Consider the following 23,086-nt stretch of genomic DNA (forward strand, 5'->3'; position numbering starts at 1 on the left):
AAAAAGGGAATCTTCAATACATTATCAAAATTACTGTGCAAGACCACGAATAATCAGATACTAGAGAAAGAGGAAAGAGATGAAAATTATCTTCAGGATTGAGTGACAAGGTGGAAAATCACAATTCAGGAGGCTGGCAACCACGATTTGCCATGCCACAGAGTGATTCTTAATTACCCCTTTTACACACAGTCCCCAGCACTTGCCAGCAAGGATATAGGCAAGGGCTACAGGTTGATACTCATCCCAGAGACACACAGTCAAGGAAAAAGGCTGTAACACAGAATTCAACAGTTAGGGGTAGCACAGTTACGGGAAGCTTAGAGTGTCTCTTTTAAATACAGATTCTTTCTTTTTCCCATATAAAGACTACAGGAAAGAACCTAACGGAGAGGAAGATATGTTGCAAAGCAAACAGAGAATATGGGCACAGGAAAAGCCAAAATGCAGAGCACAGAGAGCAAGAATAACTTCTGATAGGAAGAGACACACCTTCCTCTGAAAACGACAGGCAGGCAGAGCCCATGCGTCCTGCCCAACAGGAGGAAGTAAATCCACACTTTAATTCTCATTCGAGCTCAACTGCGAGGAAAGATGGGAAGTGAGAGGGGAGGCCTTAGGGAGAGACAGACTGCTCTGCATGGTGAAGACAATGAAAGTTAAGTAATAAAGTTATTGGGAGACTTCTTGTAGTCAGAGACCATTTCTCCTACTTGGGTGACCAACATCATTTTGAAAGCTGGGCAAGAGCTAAACACAACCATGATGTTAAAGGGCTTGGAGAAACTTCAAATAGATTTCTTTGGCATCTAAAGGCAAAGGTAGAACCAGTGCTTAAGGACAGGATGAATGAAACTAAACTGTTGACAGGCAGGAGACTGGGAAGTACAAGTGACAGTGAAATGAGTCTTCTCTAAAGCAGATGGCAAAAGTGTGATCTTGATGTTTTTAAAAAAAGAAAAAATTAAAAAAATAAAGCTCAGAGGTAGGTGAAAATTTTTATAAAATATGGTAGTGTTCCTCAATGGTTTTCACTGAGATGCTATTTCCGAGCATGACAGCAGAATTCAAAATTAGGGTAGTGAGGAAAATGGTTACCCATTCATCTCATAAACGATATGGAAAAATCCAAAATAAATTTAGACTTAAACTACCTTCCAATTAAATGTTAACCATCACTTAATTTTTTTTCTCTGCATCAGCGGACCAGACTTTGGATCAAATGAAATGATAATCTGATTTTTTCCTCATTAACTACAGAAAACAGTCATCTAAAATATTACTCAAGTAGGCAAAGTAAGTTAATACTTCATTAACCAAAACCTCAGGTTTACCAGATGCACCCTTCACGTCAGCCTCACTGCACTCCTGACACACAGGGTCCCGCACGCGCCAGGACCCAGGGCTTGCCTACACTTACACAGCCAGTGGCCCCACACACTCAAACATCCGAAGGATCAAAGGTCTCCTCAGTTACAGAGATTAAACATGGGGCTACACTGCATTTGAAATGTACTGGTAAAATCTGGGCCTCCATATAAAACTGGAGGTGAAGTCCGATGTAAACAAGTAAAGTCCGATGCTATAAAGAATGATGTAGCATAGGAACCTGGAATGTCAGGTTGCTGAATCAAAGTAAATTGGAAGTGGTCCAACAGGAGATGGCAAAAGCAAACAGAGACATTTTAGGAATCAGTGAATTAAAATGCAGTGGAACAGGCAAATTTAATTCAGATGACCATTATATCTACTATTGTGGATAAGAATCCCTTAGAAGAAATGGAGTAGCCCTCACAGTCAAAAAAAGACTCCAAAATGCAGTACTTGGGTGAAATCTCAAAACAAAAGAATGAGCTCTGTTTATTTCCAAGGCAAACCATTCAATATCACAGTAATCTTAGTCTATGGCCGGACCAGTAATGCTGAAGAAGCTGAAGTTGAACAGTTCTATAAAGACCTACAAGAACTTCTAGAACTAACACACAAAAAAGATGTCCTTTTCATTATAGGGGACTGGAATGCAAAAGTAGGAAGTCCAGAGATATCTGGAGGAATAGGCAAATTTGGCCTTGGAGTACAAAATGAAGCAGGTCAAAGACTAACAGAGTTTTGCCAAGAGAATGCACTGGTCATAAAAACACCCTCTTTCAACAACACAAGAGAAAACTCTACACGTGGACATCGCCAGATGGTCAATACTGAAATCAGACTGATTATATTCTTTGCAGCCAAAGATAGAGAAGCTTTATACAATCAGCAAAAACAAGACCAGGAGTCGACTGTGGCTCAGATCATGAACTCTTTAGTGCAAATTTCTGACTTAAATTGAAGAAAGTAGGGAAAACCACTAGACCATTCAGGCATGACCTAAATCAAATCCCTTATGATTATACAGTGGAAGTGACAAATAGATTCAAGGAATTAGATCTGATATACAGAGAACCTGAAGAACTGTGGACGGAGGTTCAAGATATTGTACAGGAGGCAGTGATCAACACCATCCCTCCCCCCAAAAAAATGCAAAAAGGCAAAATGGTTGCCTGAGGAGGCCTTACAAATAGCTGAGAAAAGAAGAGAAGTGAAAGGCAAAGGAGAAAAGGAAAGATGAACCCATTTGAATACAGAGTTCCAAAGAACAGCAAGGAGAGATAAGAAAGCCTTCCTCAGTGATCAATGCAAAGAAATAGAGGAAAACAAAAGAGTGGGAAAGACTAGAGATCACTTCAAGAAAATTAGAGATACCAAAGGAATATTTCATGCAAAGATGGGCACAAAAATGGACAGAAATGGTATGGACCTAACAGAAGCAGAAGATATTAAGAAGAGGTGGCAAGAATACACAGAAGAACTGTACAAAAAAGATCATGACCCAGATAATCATGATGGTGTTATCCCTCATCTAGAAGAGACATCCTGGAGTCCAAAGTCAACTGGGCCTTAGGAAGGATCACTACTAACAAAGTTTGTGGAGGTGATGGAATTCCAGTTGAGCTACTTCAAATCCTCAAAGATTTAAAGTGTTAAACTGTTAAAGTGCTGCACTCAATATGCCAGCAAATTTGGAAAACTCAGCAATGGCCACAGACTGGAAAAAGCCAGTTTTCATTCCAATCCCATAAAAAAACAATGCCAAAGATTGTTCAAACTACCACACAATTGCACTCATCTCACACGCTAGCAAATTAATGCCCAAAATTCTCCAAACCAGGCTTCAACAGTACATGAATTGTGAACTTCCAAAAATTCAAGCTGGATTTAGAAAAGGCAGGGAAACAATAGATCAAATTGCCAACATCTGTTGGACCACTGAAGAAGCAAAAGAGTTCCAGAAAAATATCTACCTCTGCTTTATTGATTGTGCCAAAGCCTTTGACTGTGTAGATCACAATAAACTGTGGACAATTCTTCAAGAGATGGGAATACCAGAACACCTGCCTGACTCTTCAAAAACCTGTATGAGGGTCAAGAGGCAGCAGACATGACATGGAACTGGACATGGAACAACAGACTGGTTCCAAATTGGGAAAGGAGTACCTCAAGGCTGTATATTGTCACTCTGCTTATTTAACTGATATGCAGAGTACATCATGAGAAATGCTGGGCTGGATGAAGCACAAGCTGGAATCAAGATTGCCAGGAGAAATATTAATAACCTCAGATACTCAAATGACACCACCCTTAGGGCAGAAAGCAAAGAAGAACTAAAGAGCCTCTTGATGAAAATGAAAGAGGAGAGTCAAAAAGTTGGCTTAAATCTCAACATTCAAAAAACTAATATCATGGCATCTAGTCCCATCACTTCATGGCAAATAGATGGGGAAACAATGGAAACAGGGAGACACTTTACTTTTTTGGGCTCCAAAATCACTGCAGATGGTGACTGCAGTCATGAAATTAAAAAACACTTGCTCTTTGGAAGAAAAACTATGACCAATCTAGACAGCATATTAAAAAGCAGAGACATTACTTTGCCAACAAAGTAGTCTAGTCAAAGCTTTGGTTTTTCCAGTAGTCATGTATGGATGTAAGAGCTGGACTATAAAGAAAGCTGAGCGCCGAAGATTTGATGCTTTTGGACTGTGGTATTGGAGAAGACTCTTGAGAGTCCCTTGGACTGCAAGGAGATCCAACCAGTCAATCCCAAAGGAAATCAGTCCTGACTATTCATTGGAAGGATTGATGCTGATCCCAATACTTTGGCCACCTGATGTGAAGAACTGACTCACTGGAAAAGACCCTGATGCGGTGAAAGATTGAAGGCAGGAGAGGAAGGGGATGACAGAGGATAAGATGCTTGGATGGCATCACCGACTCGATGGACATGAGTTTTAGCAAGCTCTGGGAGTTGATGATGGACAGAGAAGCCTGGAGTACTGTGGTCCATGGGGTCACAAAGGGTCAGATATGTCTGAGTGACTGAACTGATATAAAAATGGTCCACTGTGACCTCAAAGCCCTGGAAAATAATTTTTTTACAGAGTCTTAGGCTTGATTTCTGATAAAATTCTAGTACTCAAATACAAAAGTTATTTGGGGAACTAGAATTTATACTCTTTCATTCAAAATTGTGACCTGAAGTTGTGCTGTTCCTTACATATCTATTAGAATACCAAATATAAAATTAAGATAAAGTCAGTTTTTATATAATGCCAAATTACTGATATATTTTTCTTGTTAGATGAGACTGTGTTGGAGTCATGGTAAAGTTAAGAATAGTTTTGGGCTTTAACTCAATTTTGTGAGCTATTGTTCTCTTTCCCTTAGCCAAAAGATACACTTATTCTAAAATATTAGATATAAAACAGTGTTTAAGCAAATCAGTGGATCCCAAACCAACAGATCGTTTCTTTAAAGCTATTTGGTTACATATATCAAACAACTTAAAAATATTTATACTATTTGACTCAGTAATCCTCCTTACTAAAATATTTCTCAAGGAAAATATGCATAATAATTTATACACAAGGAAATTCATCAAAACACTATTCAGTGTATCAGAACAAGTATATAATAGGATAATATTAATTATATTATTCAGTCATGCAAGAGAATACCATATAGTTCTTAAAATATCTGTGAAATATGTTTAGTAGCATGGAAGTGTCTGTAACATAAAGCTACATGCAAAAGAATGATAAAAACTTATCCATACAGTATGTAAAATACACATTCATATTACATGTGCATGAAAAAAAAAGACAAAAGAAATACATCCAAATGTATTTTTCTATCTATTCTTAATTTTCTTAGTGGACAGTTTTTTTTTTTTTTAATTTTGGAAAACAATCGACACTATTTTGTGAAAGCAGTGAAGGTGCAGTGAGTACCTAAATTCTCAACAGGCAGGCAGACTGCCATCCCCAGGCTTCTTTTCACAATATAACGTCAGAGAACATTCCTGCACCCAGTGTTAAGAACATGGCATGCTAACACAAAGTCACATGTTATACTAAAAACTCCATGGGTGTTGTGATCATTTACAAAGTTCACAGCTGGATAAGGAGGATTTCTGCCTTCCTTCTCACTTAAAGCTTCACCTTCCTACCTGTCACACCTAAAAAGAACGCTCATCAAAGTATCTGCTAAGGCCTGCAGCTCTGCTAACACCTGGGGTCTCAGCACTCTGTCTGCTCAGGTTGTAAAACCTCTTAGTGACTGTACTGTAGGTGGCTGCCCGAGGAGGATGATGGGCTCCACTTCAGGGACGCAAACACTCCCAGTGGTTCCACTTTTTTTCAAAGGAAAATATATGAAGAACAGAAGTAAACAATTTAATTTTGCACAGTATAAACTGGCATGTATCTGCTTTTTAATTACATATGGCCAAATATCCCAGTATCTTGAGTATTTCAAGGAAAAAAAACATCCAGTTTCTTGTCACACTTTTACCATTTCAATCCCATCTGTAGCTCCCTTATGTCTTTTCCGTGCCGTCTAGTCCTATTCACTCTCCTCCAAACTGCTTTTCAGAACACACTCAGCGTCTCCTCTTTTCTCATCCCCACCTTCACCGTCACCAACCCCCCACATCTGGCAGAGGCTGACGAGTACTGTCTGACTCACTCCTGGGCTCCAGGCAAGCACCCTCTCTTCCTGAGGTTCTGCACAACTTCACTGGCTGTGACAGCTTGCCAGAGCTTCAAGTATGAAATGACAGAGGCAACATTGAACAGCCACGCTAAACTGGAGACACGTGGAAAAGCCCAGTATACTGTCACCGGGATCTGTGCTGCTGAGGGTTTCTTTGGTGGATGAGAGCAGCTGCACTAATTAAGGCCCCTCTTAAACCTGAAGTATCTCCAGTGAAGGTGACCGCACAAGAATACACTCATCAGCACAGCACAGGTGGACCAAAAAGTCATGAAACACAACACAAGAGGAATTATTAAGTAATATCAGTTACTTTGAGAATTTAAAAAAAAAAAAAACATTCACTGCATTCTCCCCAGTTAGTTCCAAAGTTAACTTACAAATACAAGATGCTTTCATAAGCCTAGAACTTTAAAAATCTATATAATACACCTAATTCTGGACTGGTTTATCCAGTAGACATGTACGGATGTAAGAGTCGGACTGTAAAGAAAGCTGAGTGTCAAAGAATTGATTTTGAACTGTGGTGTTAGAGAAGATTCTTGAGAATCCCTTGAACTGCAAGGAGATCCAACCAGTCAATCCTAGAGGAAATCAGTCCTAAATATTCATTGGAAGGACTGATGCTGAAGCTGAAGCTCCAATACTCTGGCCACCTGATGCTGCAAAAGATTGAAGTCGGGAGGAGAAGGGGACGACAGAGGATGAGATGGTTGGATGGCATCACCGACTCCATGGACATGAGTTTGAGCAAACTCCAGGAGGTGGTGATGGACAGGCAGGGCTGGCGTGCTGCAGTCCATGGGGTCGCAAAAAGCCATGGGGTCACAAAGAGCTGGACATGACTAAGCAACTGAATTGAACTGAATTCTGGACTAACCTATTAGAGTAAGTGTCAATTAGATATAGCACTTCTTGCTGAAGCATCAAAAATATTGTTCTGCCGTACATACAAAATTGGGTCCCTGACACTTTCCTTTTCTACCACCATAACAGGCTCAATAGTCAGTGTGCTAGAATTCTAGCATGTTTCTCTTATATTTTAGGGTTTTGTCATGATTACTGTTCTCACCATTTCCATTATGATGTAGTCTCATAAATCTCTACAGAGGTGTGATCTAGAAGTACTCACACTTATCTGACACAGAATATAGTTCAGTAACATGTGAAACTGATGTGAGTCCTTCCTCTGGGTAACTGACAGTGTCTATTAATACTGTAGCATGAGCCAATTCTGAGTTTCTATTTGCACATTATTGCATAATCGTGGGCAAAGCTTGGAATATCAGGAAATTGGATGACAATTAGTAGGTGCTTGCTTTCCTGTCAGCCTTTATTTAACAAACTTCATTCCACTTTTCTCTGAATTAAGCTGGAGGAAATAAAGAGGACTGTCCTTAATGGTTTTAAAAACAGAAAGATAACAGAAGAGAAATTACTGAGCTCATTTGTTGCTTGAAGTATAGAAATTTTTCATTCAAAAATTCCAGAAAGATAAATGGAGAGAAAAACAGAAGGTAAGATCCCCATTTCTTACCTCATCAGGGAGATACCATGCAGGTTGGCAGCCAAGAGACAAGAAAGAGTATCAAGCCCCTTGTTTGACCTTTCCTCCCTAATCTCAGCAAACTAGCTGAGGCCCGGGGCCTGCGCCACCTGCTGGTCCTCAGAGCTGGTGCTACCCAAGGTGCAGTTGCATTTAGAACAGCGTCTCCCCTTTTAATGCCTGACCTTTGCTAGTCCAGACTAGCTGCCATACCCCTCTTATTCTGGGAGAGAAAGAGAAGAAAAACAAAACCCTGAGGAACATCTATGTGTGGGGCTACCACTGTAGATAAACTATTTCAAAGTGCTAAGTTAGAAAATCAGTTACTTACTACCTTTACTGTGCTATAATTTCTTCTAACCAGATACTTGGAGAAGGAAATGGTAATCCAGTGTTCTTGCCTGGAGAATCCCATGGACAGAGGAGCCTTGCAGGCTACAGTCCATGGGGTTGCAAAAGTCGGATACACCCTAGCGACTAAACCACCTACCAACCAGATCCTACAATCCATTATCAGCAGGATTCCACCTACAGTAAACAAATATGAAGTAAACACTGAAAATTACTAATTTTTTTGGTTATTGATTATGCCCAACTTTGAGTCACACTATACATTTTGATCTATATAATCTAAATAGGTAATTTCCTGGTTACATAATAATTGGCACGTCCACATTTATACTCTTTCATAATAAAATTAAACAGTTTTATATATCTCATTTTGCAATCTATAGTTCAGGCAAGCCCAAGTCTTTGTCCCTATATCCACACAGGTTTTCTCACTTGGATTTTATGTATAAATAATTTTGTTTTACGTGAGACAAGGAATCAAGAGGGTCCCCTGGTGGCTCAGCAGCAAAGAATCTGTCTGCCAAAGCTGGAGATGCAGGTTCAATCCCTGGATCAGGAAGATCCCCTGGAGAAGGGAATTGGAACCCACCCCAGTATTCTTGCCTGGAGAATCCCATGGACAGAGGAGCCTGGCTGGCTATAGGTCCATAGGGTCACAAAGAGTTGGACATGACTGAAGAAACTTACTTTACTTTACTTTTACTTTAGCATTAAGTGATATTTCCATATTGAGTTATTTTTCTTAGGTGATAATGGAAAGGTCATTCTTTGGATACAACTGAAGCATTTTAAGGGGCTTCCCAGGTGGCTCCATGATAAAGAATCCAGCTGCCAAGCAGGAGACGTGGGTTGAGCCCTGGGTAGGAAGATCCCCTAGGAAAGGGAATGGCTACACACTTAAGTATGACTTGGCTGGAAAATCCCATGGACAGAGGATCCTGGCAGTCAAAGAGGCCAGATGGGACCCAGCAATGGAAGTGAAAGTGAAAGGCACTCAGTCGTGTCAGACTCATTGTGACCCCATGGATTATACAGTCCATGGAATTCTCCAGGCCAGAATACTAGAGTGGGTGGCCTTTCCCTCCTCCAGGGGATCTTCCCAACCCAGGGATCAAACCCAGGTCTCCTGAATTGCAGGCAGATTCTTTACCAGCTGAGCCACAAGGGAAGCCCCTCAGCAACTGAGCATGCATGCAAAAAGCATTTTGACAGCCAGCTACAGTTTTCACTTATAAATTAGTAATTACAAATTCAACCCAAATAGTGAACATAAGCACGTCTGAAACCCAAAAATTAATGAGCCTGAGTGCAAACTGTAAATCCTACTGTTTATGGATGACATATCCCAGGCTCGCAGCGCACAGCATGGGTGACCTGGGGAAAATGGGCCACACTTTGACAGCATGGCTGCAAGTTGCCAGATGACCACCACTTGGATACCTAGTTAAACCACATGCAGTATCAAATGACAACAAGCAATGGTCTCTGTAAGGCAAATCAAAGTCTCAGGTTTTCAACTGTTCACAGACTCAGAAATCAGGGCTAGAAGAATCTATTTTAACATACTTGTTTAGAAAAAATGATCAGCTTTAAAACAATTGAGTCTAATGACTTACCAAAGTTAACAGAAACCCTTCTAGAATCTGAGAATTCTAACAACTGACTCTTTTCCACTGCCCAGGGCAATTTTTCAAGTTAGAGCCCCACAGCCAGGAGTATTGAGGAAATTACCCAAACAGTTAAAATTCCAAAGAGTTCACAATAATAAAGTAACATCTCAAGCTTTGAGACTAGTTTTTCAGTCATAAACACAAGCTTTGGGGCAATATAGTATAACGATAAATAAAGCACGGCTTAGGAGAAAAGAATCTATAGATAGATAATATTTCCAAAATAATCTTTTAAACCAGTTCCCTGTGATTCTAAATGCCAGCAACAAACAAGCAAACAAATGAAACTCATGACATTTACAATCAATTAACACTTTTGCATCTCTTTACCTTTCTGAATCTACTTTGGTTTCCTCACCCCTTACCACCAGCCAAGCCCAGATCCCCAGCGGGGCCTCCACAGTGCGGCAAGGCAATATTGCCCTCTTTTATTCCTGTGGTGCTGGAACAGTCCAGAAGATGCATTTGCCTTCTGGCCTATTGTCACTGATTATTCATGAAAATGGACAAACTCTTCATAGAAGTACAGAGAGTTAGTCATACAGGGAATTTTAAACATGTCTTACTCAAGGGGATGTTAAATATTTATCACCAGAACCTTTCAACCAAAGAAAACCTTATTTTTCATATAAATGAATAACATAAATTATATAATATATACAGCATACTACATAATTTCATTATACACAATATATATTACAGACTATAATAAATGTTTACACAATATCATATATTCAAAGATACATGTCAACTCTCCCTAGTGTGAGAATCACAGCCCTGCTTGTCCTCCCTGCCACAGCCCCAAGAAGGAATCTCTAGCCTTCCAAGAAAGCACCTGTCAAGTCCATCAGCCTCAAGGAGGCACATTTTGTTCTCAAAATTAACCTACTGTTGTTGGCCCAAGAGTCTTTTGCAGACGGTAAAGAATCCACCTGCAGTGCAGGAGACCTGGGTTCGATCCCTGGGTCATGAAGATCCCCTGGAGCAGGGAGTGGCTGTCCACTCCAGTATTTTCGCCTGGAGAATCCCATGGACAGAGGAGTCTGGTGGGTCCATGGGGTCACAAAGAGCTGGACACGACTGGGCGACTAATACACTTGCTCAACACAACCACCTCTGTTTCTGTATCATTTACTCTTATAATACAAGAAAACAAGCAGGCTTGAAACAGATCTTCCTTCAGTATGACAGACAGTATTATTATAGAAGAAAGTCTCTGTTTTTTATCAGTCTAATTATAAGAGATGTTTAAAGTTCATTTTCATAAAATATTACCCATTCTCATATACATTAGTAGAATTTTTTTATCAAAATTGTGCCTTCTCTGCTGTTAGGACAAGGTCACAAAAAGAGGCTTTATTAATGCAGTAATTTTCTCAGTTAACATTCCTGGGGACTGACTGTATTAAAAATCATTCTAAATTCCATGAGTTTCCATTGAAACCCATTTCACATTTCCTCAACTGTGTTCTACAGAAAACTTCATGAAGTATTAATAAGGTCCATCATCCCCTCACAAAGAAAAAAAATCCCTAAACATGTATTTTAAGTACTGAACTCTTCACCCCCCACATGCAGATTTACAAAATCATTGACATATTAAAGGGCTTGACAATTCCTGCAGTAAAGAAACCTGTTTTACATCTCCAACATAATTTCCAATATTACACTGATTATGGGGCACACATGAACATTCTACATAACAATCTTCTTTTCTTAATTAATTATTTAATTGGAGGATAATTACTTTACAATATTGTGATGGTTTTTGCCGTACATTGACATGAATCAGCCATGGGTGCACATGTGTTCTCTTGAGCAAGCATTGTTTTAGCCCATACCACAAGAAATTACATTCTCATAGGGAATTTTGGTGCGCAGGGCCGAAACAAAGGAAAATTCAGAAATGAAAACTCATTCAATGGCACAATCAACTACATCCTCACACAGAGGGTGAGAAATATCTGCAGAATGTTTAAGAGCACAAGAAGGAATATAGCACAATCAATCCTGCTCTTCATACATTCAGTTACTCCCAATCTCTTTCAAGTATGCACACTGCTTTGGAAAGGCAAAACATGGCATACAACAATGGTGAGAAATTTTGCCGGGCGGGCGTGAATTTGTGTCAGCTCCTGCAATCACTCCAACACCACAGAAGGCTTCTTGGTCTATACCTTTGGAACCACTAATCTAGACCATAGGAATGGCACTGCTTTCCGTAATTTGGATGTCTTTTCTGTGACAAGTTCACAGGAATTCATATGTGTAAAACTATGGTTAATTTCACGTGCGTGTGCACACTCAGTTGTGTCCAAATCTTTGCAACCCCGAACCCACCAAGCTCCTCTGTCCATGGATTTTCCAGATAAGAATACTTGAGTGGGCTGTCATTTCCTTCTCCAAGGGATCTTCCTGACCCAAGGATCGAACTAGTGTGTGTTGAGTCTTCTGCACTGGCAGGCAGATTCTTTACCACTGTGCTACCTGGGAAAGCCCTCTGTGTGCTTGACAAACGCCCAGATAAGGGAATCTCTCCATGAAACAAACAGAAGATACAGTTTTACCACAGAGTCATGTGTTACACAGATGCACTTAACAAGTATTCACCAAGCGTATTCTACATAACAGGCACTGTCCCCGGTAACTAGTCTAGTCTTTCAACCTGATATACAGACTTCTCTCTCAGATGGATTTTTAGAGTCATGATTGGGAAAAAACATTCAATGATATTACAATGAATTATCATATTGTTGTCTCTTTTAAAACAATTTTTGGTTTGCATAGATTCACAGATTCACACACACACAGCTTGTAATGATGCATGACCCAGAAAACGTGTTCCTTCTACCCATTAAAGTTAACAGTTGTAAAGTCTAATAAAAAAAAATTAAATTTAAAAGAAGAGTGATGTGATATTGAACTAAGTAGCTAACACTTCATATATATGTATCAAACACAATCAGAGTCATGTAGCTTTAAACCAGTAGATTTTGCTATCCTTTAAAGTCAACTCAAAATAAAACAAATGTATTCATGTCATGAATCATAGCATGATTCAGTAAATATTTTAGATAAAAGGAATTCTTTCATTATAGAACTTAAGTAAAATATGATGATGTAATAAAATGGATTCAATAGAATCCATACCTTCTCTCAGACTGATTGGAAAAGCACAAATTAGAACTTTTAAAGAGCTATGACATTCTCATATTTTAATCTTACTCCTATTCATCTGAAATGTTAGTTCCATGCATGCTAAGGTTTTTGTTAATTATATCAATGCTTCTGTGTAAAAATGCAAAAAGGGATACATGAGTTAACACTTACAAAAGGCTTCTATTTCTTAATATAGTCTCCTGGTAACCAAGGAATAAGAGAATTCTACATCTCTCTCCACAGAGATCGGAGGCAAGCTCTCCATTGTGAGCCCTCTTGAATTGACAGGACTGAACAAATTGCCAAGAGATGAAACCTATTTCAGTCCTAGTATTCCAAATTTTGCCGCTAGAGAGTCTTCTTAATGTCTGGCAGAAATGGCCCAGAAGTAAACTGTGCTGAAAAGCTAGCAAACAAATGAAAACCACTAGAGCTACGCTGCACTGCTGAACAGGCATCAGAGGGAATGCAGAGCTTAATGAATCTCTGTATTAAGAAGAACCACCAAAACTTCCCTATCATGTAGGAAAGCTCAAGCCGCATATACTTCCAATTAGAGACAAAACTTTGAGCGTAACAAAGGCACCAGTGACTAGTGTTTGAAATACCTCCACTAATCCTTACACAGGCTGTACATCACAGTACCACCACAATGACTTCCCTCCTTTCCACACTGAAATCAGTGTAAAAGCTCTCCAGGGAAGGGGCTAAATGCTACAAAATACGTGACAGCTGAAGGTACTTTGCCTGCATGCTAAGTCTCTCCAGCTGTGTCCGACTCTTTGGGACCCATGGACTGCAGCCCACCAGGCTCCTCTGTCCAAGGGATTCTCCAGGCAAGAAGACTGGAGTGGGTTGCCATGTCCTCCTCCAGGGGTTCTTCTTGACCCAGGGATCCAACCCACATCTCTTACATCTCCTGCATTGGCAGGCGGGCTCTTTACCACTAGCACTACCACTATACTGTGTACAATTATACAAATTCTGATTAAATTAAGTCCCCTAAAATAAAAACTATATATATCACATTTAGCCTGTAAAAGGTTCTTCTTGGTCATGAGCCCAAATTCTGGGATAAAAATATTTCATTGGAAAGCCACCTATTTATTCATGAATTTTATATTTATTCATTCATTCATTCTTCATTCATAGATGTTTCTTTCAACCAATATCTAATAGACACTAGTATCTATTTATATAGCAACTATTAGATTTTGGTTTTGCACTATGAAAGGGTGTTCTTAGACACACAGATCTGCCTCATGAGGTTTACAGTCTCAAGGGGGAGAAAAAAGGGGAAGAAAGCGTCTAAACAAGCACACCAGAATCATACTTACTTAACAGCGATCACTTGATACTAGCATCACTTGATAGCGATAAAAGGAAAGACTAAGAGCACAGAGAAGTAAACTGGAAGATCCACTTTAGATGGCAATGAAGGTCATGGAAAAAGGTTAAACCTTTTAAGGCCCTAAGAAAGCATTTTTTTAATTGCTCTGTAGCACAATGAGGCAGAAAGAAACAAGATCAAGTCCCAGCTTTGTATCAACAGTAAATCAGTGCTGTTCCTAAGGCTATTTTCTCACCTGAACAATGGAGATAAGAATAACATCTACCTGTAAGATATACTTCACTAAGCCGATCATCAGGTTTGATGATCAAATATGCAAAATATCTGAAACATTTCATCAACTGCAAAATGCCATAAAGCTGTTGTTAGCTGTCATCTCCCTAAGTTATACCTCAATATGCATCACGAGAAAATTTTAAAGATTCCCAATGGTCAACGGGCTTGATTTATTTAAACCAAATGTTCAGTAGGCTTCTAGCATGATGAGAGTATATATGATATGATACTTCAGGAGATACGGAGGACAGAGGAACCTGGCGTGCTGCAGTCCATGAGATCAAAAAGTCGGTCACGACTCAGCAACTGAACAACAACCAGAGTGCTATGATACAGAACCCACAGGAGAAAGAAAGGTTCTGCTACAAATGGAAGGAAAGAAGAGCTCTTACAGATAACAGACTTTACAAAATCAGATGCTGAACTCATACTGCTTTATTGGCAAAAATTATAAAGTTTTTAATATATAAATGAGCAGATTCGTGCCATTAATTCAAACCAAGTACTTACTTCTATGTGCAACACAACATAGGATCTACTGAGCCTGGCAAAAGCTCCAGGAAGAGGTTGCTCACAACAAGGCAATGTGTGGAAGATTCATTTTTTAAGAGATGTAGCAACATAAGCTTTACAACCTCCCTGAGGGGAAAGACAAAAAGCATCCTCTTTGCCTCCCATATCATTCTTTCTAATGTTAAACAGAAACCTCCTTTCATAAAGAGCATATTATGTAAGTGTTATTCTCATCCATCTCTTAAGTTCATTATATGCTTCCTTAACAGTGCCCCAGCATTGATGTTTAATCATAACTTAGGCACGAGACATACTTCCAGCAAAAAGTAATGTCCTCAGTAAACAGTTTTACCTCCTAAATGCAGCAACCTGGAACCAAATGCCAACATGCTCACTGGACCTTACCCCTGGAGTGCCTTTCATGTAAGAGGTTTTTCAAACCCAACTGGGTCAGAGAAACACTTCCTCCTTTCTGCTGAGTCATCCCTCAGCTTAAGTGGTAATAAAAGCATTAGCACATTTCCAACATTTAAAATGCTAGTAACAATTCAAATGCGAGTAACAATTCATATGCTAACTCTGAACAACGAAGCCAGAGCCTCTCCAGAAGAAATCAGAAAGGGACGGTTTCCTGATTCCTGTGTGTCCGGATGTGATCGTATGGGTACCTTCACCTCAGTTTTCTGTGTAGAGCTAAGCCTTCGTGCTATCAGCCAGGCATCTTTGTGCCACGGGCACCTGAGAAGCCAGAGACTGAGTTACTGAGTATTAAGGGACTTGCCCAAGGCTAGAGGGTCCCATCAGTCCAGAAACAGAACCTGAAACTCCCAACCCCATGAGGCTCTTTGCAGCACTGCAACGGGACCCCTGGGACTCAGCCTTTCTGCCTGAGGACCCGGCCAGGTGCTGGACACTGGGTGCCCCAGGGCAGAGCAACTCTAGACTCCGGCACAGGAAGGGGAGCTGATTAACATAAATTTGATCAAAAATGCCTATAAGCTGAATTCTCCAACTGATCCCAGCTCACTCAAACCAAGGTGACCTCCTTTTCCCACTCTTCGGAAAATGGGAAAGACAGTGAGAGAAAATGCTTATGTGTTGTGCACGTAAGTAAACGGCACCTATTTTACAGTAACGCAGCACCAAAGCTGCTTGCTGGGGTGTTCCAAAACCATGCTCTTACGTACCATACTCATCTTACACTGAGACACCAAAAAATACGTTGACTTTTTAGAGGAAAACGCAATCAATGAGGAAGGAATACAATACAACAAACATAAGGGACAAATATACCTCTCATTATAACTAAACACAGCAGATTGTATGACACCTAAAAGGAACTCACAACTAAAAAAAGATAACAGTTTATTATTTATATGCATGAAATAAAAAAAAAATAATTCTATAGTTACATTTTCATGAACTATATAGTCCATGGGGTTGCAAAGAGTCAGACACAACTAATCAACTTTCACTTCAATTTTAATAGATGAATTAAGTGCAGAAAATAATAAAGTTAAATCATAGAACATTAGCCTTTTTAATACTAGAATTTGAATCTAGTTTTATATCCTCAATATTTGTTGCTTAGTAGCTAAGTCACATCTGATTCTTTTGTGACCCCATGGACACACCAGGATCCTCTGTCCATGGGATTTCCCAGGCAAGAATACTGGAGTGGGTTGCTATTTCCTTCTCAGGGGGATCTTCCCGATCCAGAGATCGAACCCATGTCTCCTGCCTTAGCAGGTGGATTCTTAACCACTGAGCCACCAAGGAAGCCCAATATCCTCAATACTTTAATACTTAATTAAGTATCTCAAGAAATTGAGAATGTATAGTTTCTTCTGAATTAGCAAATCAAACAATGGCTTATTCTAGCAATTCAAATTCAAAACGAACTCATATGACTACTTTAAAATACTGTTCTTATTATCTGAACAATTTTTAAAGAGTTCCAGAACTACTTCAATCTCTTTCAGTAAAAAAAAAAAATTTTAATTAAATTCCTCTAGCTTTATATTTTAATATTCCCTTACGTATCCTATATTTCCAGTAATTGTGTCCACTTGTCTCTCCACCTATCTATTCAACAGGTTTATTTCACACTTGGACCAGTGCTAAAATTTTAACATCAGAATTATAACACATGCATATAAAAATTTTCAGTAGACAGTATACTTTCATATGTACAATCTCACTTAAAGAAATATGTAAACCAAATCTCAACAAATAGTTAACCATGCTTAGTTTTAAAAGATTATCTGAACATAAACTTTTAAACAAGAGCTAAGAGAACAAGGGAAGTTATATAAAAGAAAATGATTTTTTGTTTGACTGCTGTCAAGTCAGCTAATTTAAAAAAGTAAGAAGTGGAAAATTAGGAATTTGGGATTAACACACACACTCCTATATATAAAACAGGTAAACAATAAGGACCTACTATATAGAACATGCAACTAAATTCAATATCTTGTAATAACCTATAATGGAAAAGAATCTGAAAAAGAATATATATGTGTGTATATAGATATGTATATGCTTATAACTGAGTCACTTTGCTGTACCCTAGAAACCAACAAGATTGCAAATTAACTATATGTCAATTTTAAATAAAGAAGTACACAAAAAGAAAAATTAGAAGCTTAAGAAAAATGGAAATACAAAATATCTCCATTATCAGTGAAACATGTTACAACAAAACAATGTTAAATATTAAAATACTAAAATTCATTTTGATTGTTAATATAAAACACCAAAATACATCATGATATATACATGTATATGTATAATGTATCTATTTATTTAATTCTTTGAGGTCAGAGGCATTCTTTGGAGGCATTACCTATACAACCATCAGTAGATAAAGACTGTTTTACAACTGTTTAAAAAGAAAAGTAACTATTTGCTTCATGTTCACCCTCAAAATGTTACTACCAAGAACATATCTGTCCCACCTTGAGCTATACATGTTCTATATATCCTTATTTCAGATATTAACGAATCTTTATTTCACTAAAAATGTTTTCAAAAGCATGTCTATGAAAATTTGAGAACAGTTTCAAAGAAACTTCCATGATCATTTACCCTGAATTTTCTTGCTAACTTTACTATTCTCACTCCATCTAAATTAACATTTTTGTCACAATACTCATCTTAAACCACAACTTAAATCATGTCAATCATCTGCTTAATAATCTTTACAGGCTCCTTAATTCTTGAAAATTAATTAGCATCTGAAATCCTTGGCAAGGCAGAGAAGGTCCTAGGTGAACAGGGGTTTGTCCTACTTTTCCAATTTCATCTTTTGAGTCTCTCCTCCACAATTTCCTGTCCTGCTGATCTATCTATCCATAGCTTTGCCAATTTCTTCTCTAACCCAGAATATCCTCCTCTGTCTATGCCAGTCACAATTCTATTCCCCCTACTCACACAACCAACTTTAGCGCCACTTCATAAGCTCTTTCAGAAGCTTCTCCTGTCAGAAGTCCTCTGTTTCTCCCTCTCCCCTCCCTCTTCCTGCGTCCTTCCCTCCGCCTTTCCTTCCCTCTCTCCCTTAGGGCATACCCCTTTCTTTTTTCATAACCTAACAACACTTAAGTTTTGTGTAACTAGTAAGGCAATTAAGGGAGCTCACAAATACAATGCATTGCTTTTAAGCAACGTGATTAAAAACATGGGTTTAATCTTATGCTCACATACTCTGTTTTTCCCTATAAAATGTCACCTCCAAAATGATACTTAATTATTGCTATAAGTTTGAAGTTCCTTCAGTAAAAAATAGATCAAATATAGCAGCTATGACTATGAGCTGTGATCCTGATCATGAGGTATAGGAAATCAGATTTTTCTAGTGGATGTTTTTACCAATCCACTTGTGGAAGATATTTCAGATGCCAGCCAGTCCATCTGTCCAATAGCCTTCAATTTCCAATTTCATCAATTCCCAATTTTTCTTTACCATAAACTTATACAGAGAGAACCACAAAAATTAACATCATAAAAATGCAAAACGAAAGCCATACAAGTATGCTATGGTACATTATGCATAATTACTGGCTTTGGTATAGGCACTTAAAGATTATTCAATATAATGGCCTATTTGTCTTCCTATTATCGTCTTCCTATTGTCTTCCTATTATTGGGTTCAGAGAAAACTAGGACATTTCAGTTCACAGTGCATGAAGTTTTTAAAGGTGCTAAATATCAGCATGATGTCTAAACAACTGGATAGCTAAGTTTAAAAATTCATTCACAGGAAACGTGTAATGATCTGCAACAAGACATTCTCTATTCCCTGGCTGTTTTAACACTGTACAGAATTCTTAAAGTGCCACATCAGTATGTTTTCTCCATTATTTGACATCCAATATAATAATTTTTGACATAAAAATCCCCTAAATAGTCTATTAACTTCTATATTAACTTCTATATAAAACTTTCTTCTTTATGGAATACGAAGTTCCCAATTAAGGAAATCACAGATTACAGAGTATATCTTGAACATATTAACTTGTTTCCTTAAGGTCATAAGACATACTTTTGACAGAATTTTTCAAAAATTTAAAAAAGTAAAATAAATGTGATGTTTTTAGTATAATATATGTAAAGTCTCTGTTTCTTCCTCATGCATTATTATTAACAATTTATTTATGTTTATTATTCATATTTGAATATAAATGTCCTTAGTGATATACACTGAAAGAAAAGTACTTTTTAAATCCTTTAGGTTAAGAGTAAAAAATTAATTAACAGTAGTTTCGTGCAGTCAAAGATTTCTTCCTACAGAATCCATACTAGTGTATGCCTTTAAATATATCTTGCTAAACATCTATTTAAAGTCATGATTTTAGTTTTTTGGTAAACATCCACATTTCTATGTTATTACAATGTTTCTCAAAAAACTGCCCATAAAACATCTGCTTGAAAAAAAAAAATATGAAGCACTAGTTTTAAATACAGAGACCCCCCAAGATTCCACTTCACACCACTGAATCAGAATCAGAGCCTGGGAGTAAGCATTCAAAACAAGTTCGCCCATGTGACTCTGATGTTCACCAGACGAGAAATCCATGGAGTCTCCCTCATGCCTCATTATATTCTTGGTGCTATATTTTAGAAAGAATAGTTGCCAAATGATTTCTTCCAAAATAAAATATTTTTTTCCAAATTCTCATCCTCACAATTCCTAAAGTGTCACTCAGAAAATGAAACCTGTTTTCAAAACCCCGGTCTTTCAGTTCAATTAAAAAATGAAAGGGGTCCTTTTTCTCCTTATTCCGTGTTGTCTTAAAGGTTCCTGAGGAACAGCCTGTGACACCCACTTCACACCTCTGGACAGACAGGGACCTCCACTTTCCACAGGTCAGAACACAGACTCTCCTCGCATTAACACAGCCCTAAGTAACACTCGGTTCCCTAGCTTTCCGCTCTCCCTGAAGAGACGGCCCGCAGGCGGCCCAGACCCTCCAGCACGGTCAGCACCTCAGACAGAGCCCGGCGGGTCGGGTCCGGGTTCCGCGTCTCGAGCCCGCCCTCGGAAAAGCCACTGGACTCAGGAAACCGACCCGAGACAGCGCAGGACACGCCGACCCCCGCCCTCCGCGCTCTCCAGCGGCCAGCACCTCCTCCCCCGAGGAAGCAACCCGTGAGCCCCTCTCACCCAGAATACAAGCTCCCCCGCCACTGCGCTCTCCTCCCCCGCTCCCCGGCGCCTGTTGCTAAGGAGGCGAGACCACCCCGGGCGGCCTGGGCACCGGGGGGCCGACGGCGGGACGGCCGGGAGCTCGCGGGCGGCGGGGGTGCCCAGCTCCGGTGAGCCCGGACCCCTTCCCACCGCAGGAAGGCGCGCCCTCCGCGCGGCTCCGAGCCGACGACTGCTCAGCGCGCACAGGCGCGCGGAGTGAGGCGCGCGGGCAGGCGGAGGCCGGCGCGGCGAGGACCGCTGGGGTCGCCCGCCCGGCCAGCTCGGCCCGGCAGCGCAGGCCTCCAGCCCGATCCCGGGCCCGCCGGCGGGCCCGCGCGGCGGGGCAGGGGCTTGGGCCCGGAGAGGGCAGGCACTCACCATGTTGACTTCGGAAACCATGTCTATGCTGGCGATGTCGATGTTCATCCCCACGCAGACCGGGGGACCTGCGGAAAGTGCACGACACGGCCGTGAGCCAGGAGGGGGAGCCGGCCGAGCCCTCCCCGCGCGGCCGCAGCTCGGCGGCAGCGGCCCCGGCCTCCCTCCTCCACCCAGGCCCCTGCGCGGGGGGTCGCGCAGCCCGCAGCGGCCGCGCACAGCCTACTTACCCCCGAAGTCCGGTCTCAGGCGAATGTCGTAGCCTTTCAGCAGCTTGTCCACCGTCTCCTTCACAAAGGACATGTTCCCGGGATCGTTCACGCTGCGGGAGGGGTGGAGGGGGGAAGAGACAGCCGGGTCAGGCGGCGGCTCGCCCGCCCGTGCCCGGCGCGCACACCCGCGCACCCTGCCAGCCGCCCGGCCCGCTTCCCGGCAAGCCAGCCGCGACCCTACCTCTGCGCGCAGCACACCACCGCCACCAACACCGGGGCCGAGAAGATGCCGAAAAACCTTCCTCCCGCAAAGCCCCACATCCCTCCGCCGCGCCCCGGCACGGGGGAGGGGGCGCCCCGCCGCCGTCGCGACCCGCAGCCGGGGCTGCTCCTGCTGCCGCCGCCGCCGCCGCCGCCGCGCTGGCCCCGAGCGGAGGAGGGCGCAGGGGGAGGGCCGGGGAGGCGCGCGCGCGAGGAGGAGCGCGGGCGCGGGCGCGCGGCGAGGGCCGGGGCGGGGCGCGCGGGCCGCCGCGCTGCGCGCCCAGCCGGGCCCGGCTCCCGAGCCCGCTGGGCCCTGGCGCCCAGCGTCCCCGCCGCCTCGGTGACTGCGGAGCGAGACCCGGGGCTCTGCCGGCCCGCCGCGCGGGCTGCAGCCGCAACCGCGCGACGCCGGGCAGCTCCAGGGGTGGGCCGCGCCGCCAGCCGCGCTGGGCCCCCAGCCACCCGCGAAGAAGGGGATGGTCGGCGACGGCGACGCGGGCAGCAACGGCGAAGGAGACGCTCTCCACTCCTCCCGAGACGCCCCCGCTCAGCCTGCTCCCGGGCCTGGCCCTTTGGCTGCGACCCCCGTCCGGCGGCGGTGCAGGCCGAGCCCGCGGCGGCTGCGGAACGCCTCTGCCCGCAGACCTGCGCTGCAGCGCGGGAGGCAGGACGCCGGGCCCGAGGGAAGCCCCTGCCTCACCTGCGGGGCTCCGAGCCTCGCGTCCCCAGGGTCCAGGAGAGCCAGATGGGCAGCAGGATGGCCGGGAGCCCAGAGCACATGGCGCGGCGCCTCTGACCTGACACGGGTGGGCTCCGCTCTCCCCCGCAGTCACTGAACGTCTAACGGCGATACGGGGATCCCCGCTCCCGCCCCCACCCACGGGTTTTCCCGCCTGACCCATCCAGCCGGTTGCAAGGCGGCCCGATTAATTATTTATGCAATATAAAACCATTTTCTTAAATTGGTTCCTTCAACAATTTCTCTCACTCTCACCCCCCTGAACATTCCATGTGAGCATTCCCTACCTACTCACATAGATACACTTAAATGAGTGTTAAAGAGAAGCCCAGATAAGCAGGCTTGCTTTATTATCAGAAGCTAGAGTCCGCATCAGACATGGAGACCCTGGACTATCATTCCGGGAAATGGAAAGATAAAATGCCTTTTCTGGCGCAGTCCGGAGCTGTCCGTGGTTCTTAATATCAGACTAGGAACCTCGTGTTCTCCATGACCGGACCGCACCCTCTGGTTCTCATTTTAGAAGACCTCCAGCACCTTGGCCAAGAAGCAGACAGATAAACACCACGGTCCACCCTGCCCTGTGTATCACCACTGTGTTCCTGAGGAATCTTTGCTCCCCAGGGTCATAGGTTGTAGATTTTTCTTAAAGAACTGTGTGCTTCAGACTTCTAATATTGAGGAAGATGATTACACATTCCTACTTGTGGTCAACCAACAAAACCTGCAATTCAAGTCCATTTGCTGCTTGATAGACTTCCTCGGGTCATTCCAAGACCTAAATGCTGCTTTTCTGTATTTTTTTCCTACAAACTTACGATTTTCTTTTCTATTGTCAAGACTTTATATAGGTA

General features: G+C 41.9%; 1 protein-coding gene across 2 annotated transcripts in view; it reads right to left on the minus strand.

Moving 5' to 3' along the window:
* The window catches only part of GABRB3 (gamma-aminobutyric acid type A receptor subunit beta3), a 270,888-nt gene extending 248,615 nt beyond the window's left edge, over positions 1–22,273 (minus strand). The window contains exons 1-3 of one of the 2 annotated variants that reach the window (XM_065906527.1): positions 22,194–22,273; positions 21,251–21,342; positions 21,021–21,088 (exon numbers count right to left, since the gene is read on the minus strand). In XM_065906527.1, the coding sequence (XP_065762599.1) occupies positions 21,021–21,088; positions 21,251–21,342; positions 22,194–22,273 (240 nt within the window). Of the gene's footprint in view, positions 1–21,020; positions 21,089–21,250; positions 21,343–21,473; positions 21,554–22,193 lie in introns of those variants that run through there. The other variant, XM_065906526.1, reaches the window with a different exon arrangement.
* Between the last annotated feature and the right edge of the window lie 813 nt (positions 22,274–23,086).

Source organism: Muntiacus reevesi, chromosome 15 (assembly GCF_963930625.1).
Source record: "Muntiacus reevesi chromosome 15, mMunRee1.1, whole genome shotgun sequence".
Lineage (NCBI taxonomy): Eukaryota > Metazoa > Chordata > Mammalia > Artiodactyla > Cervidae > Muntiacus > Muntiacus reevesi.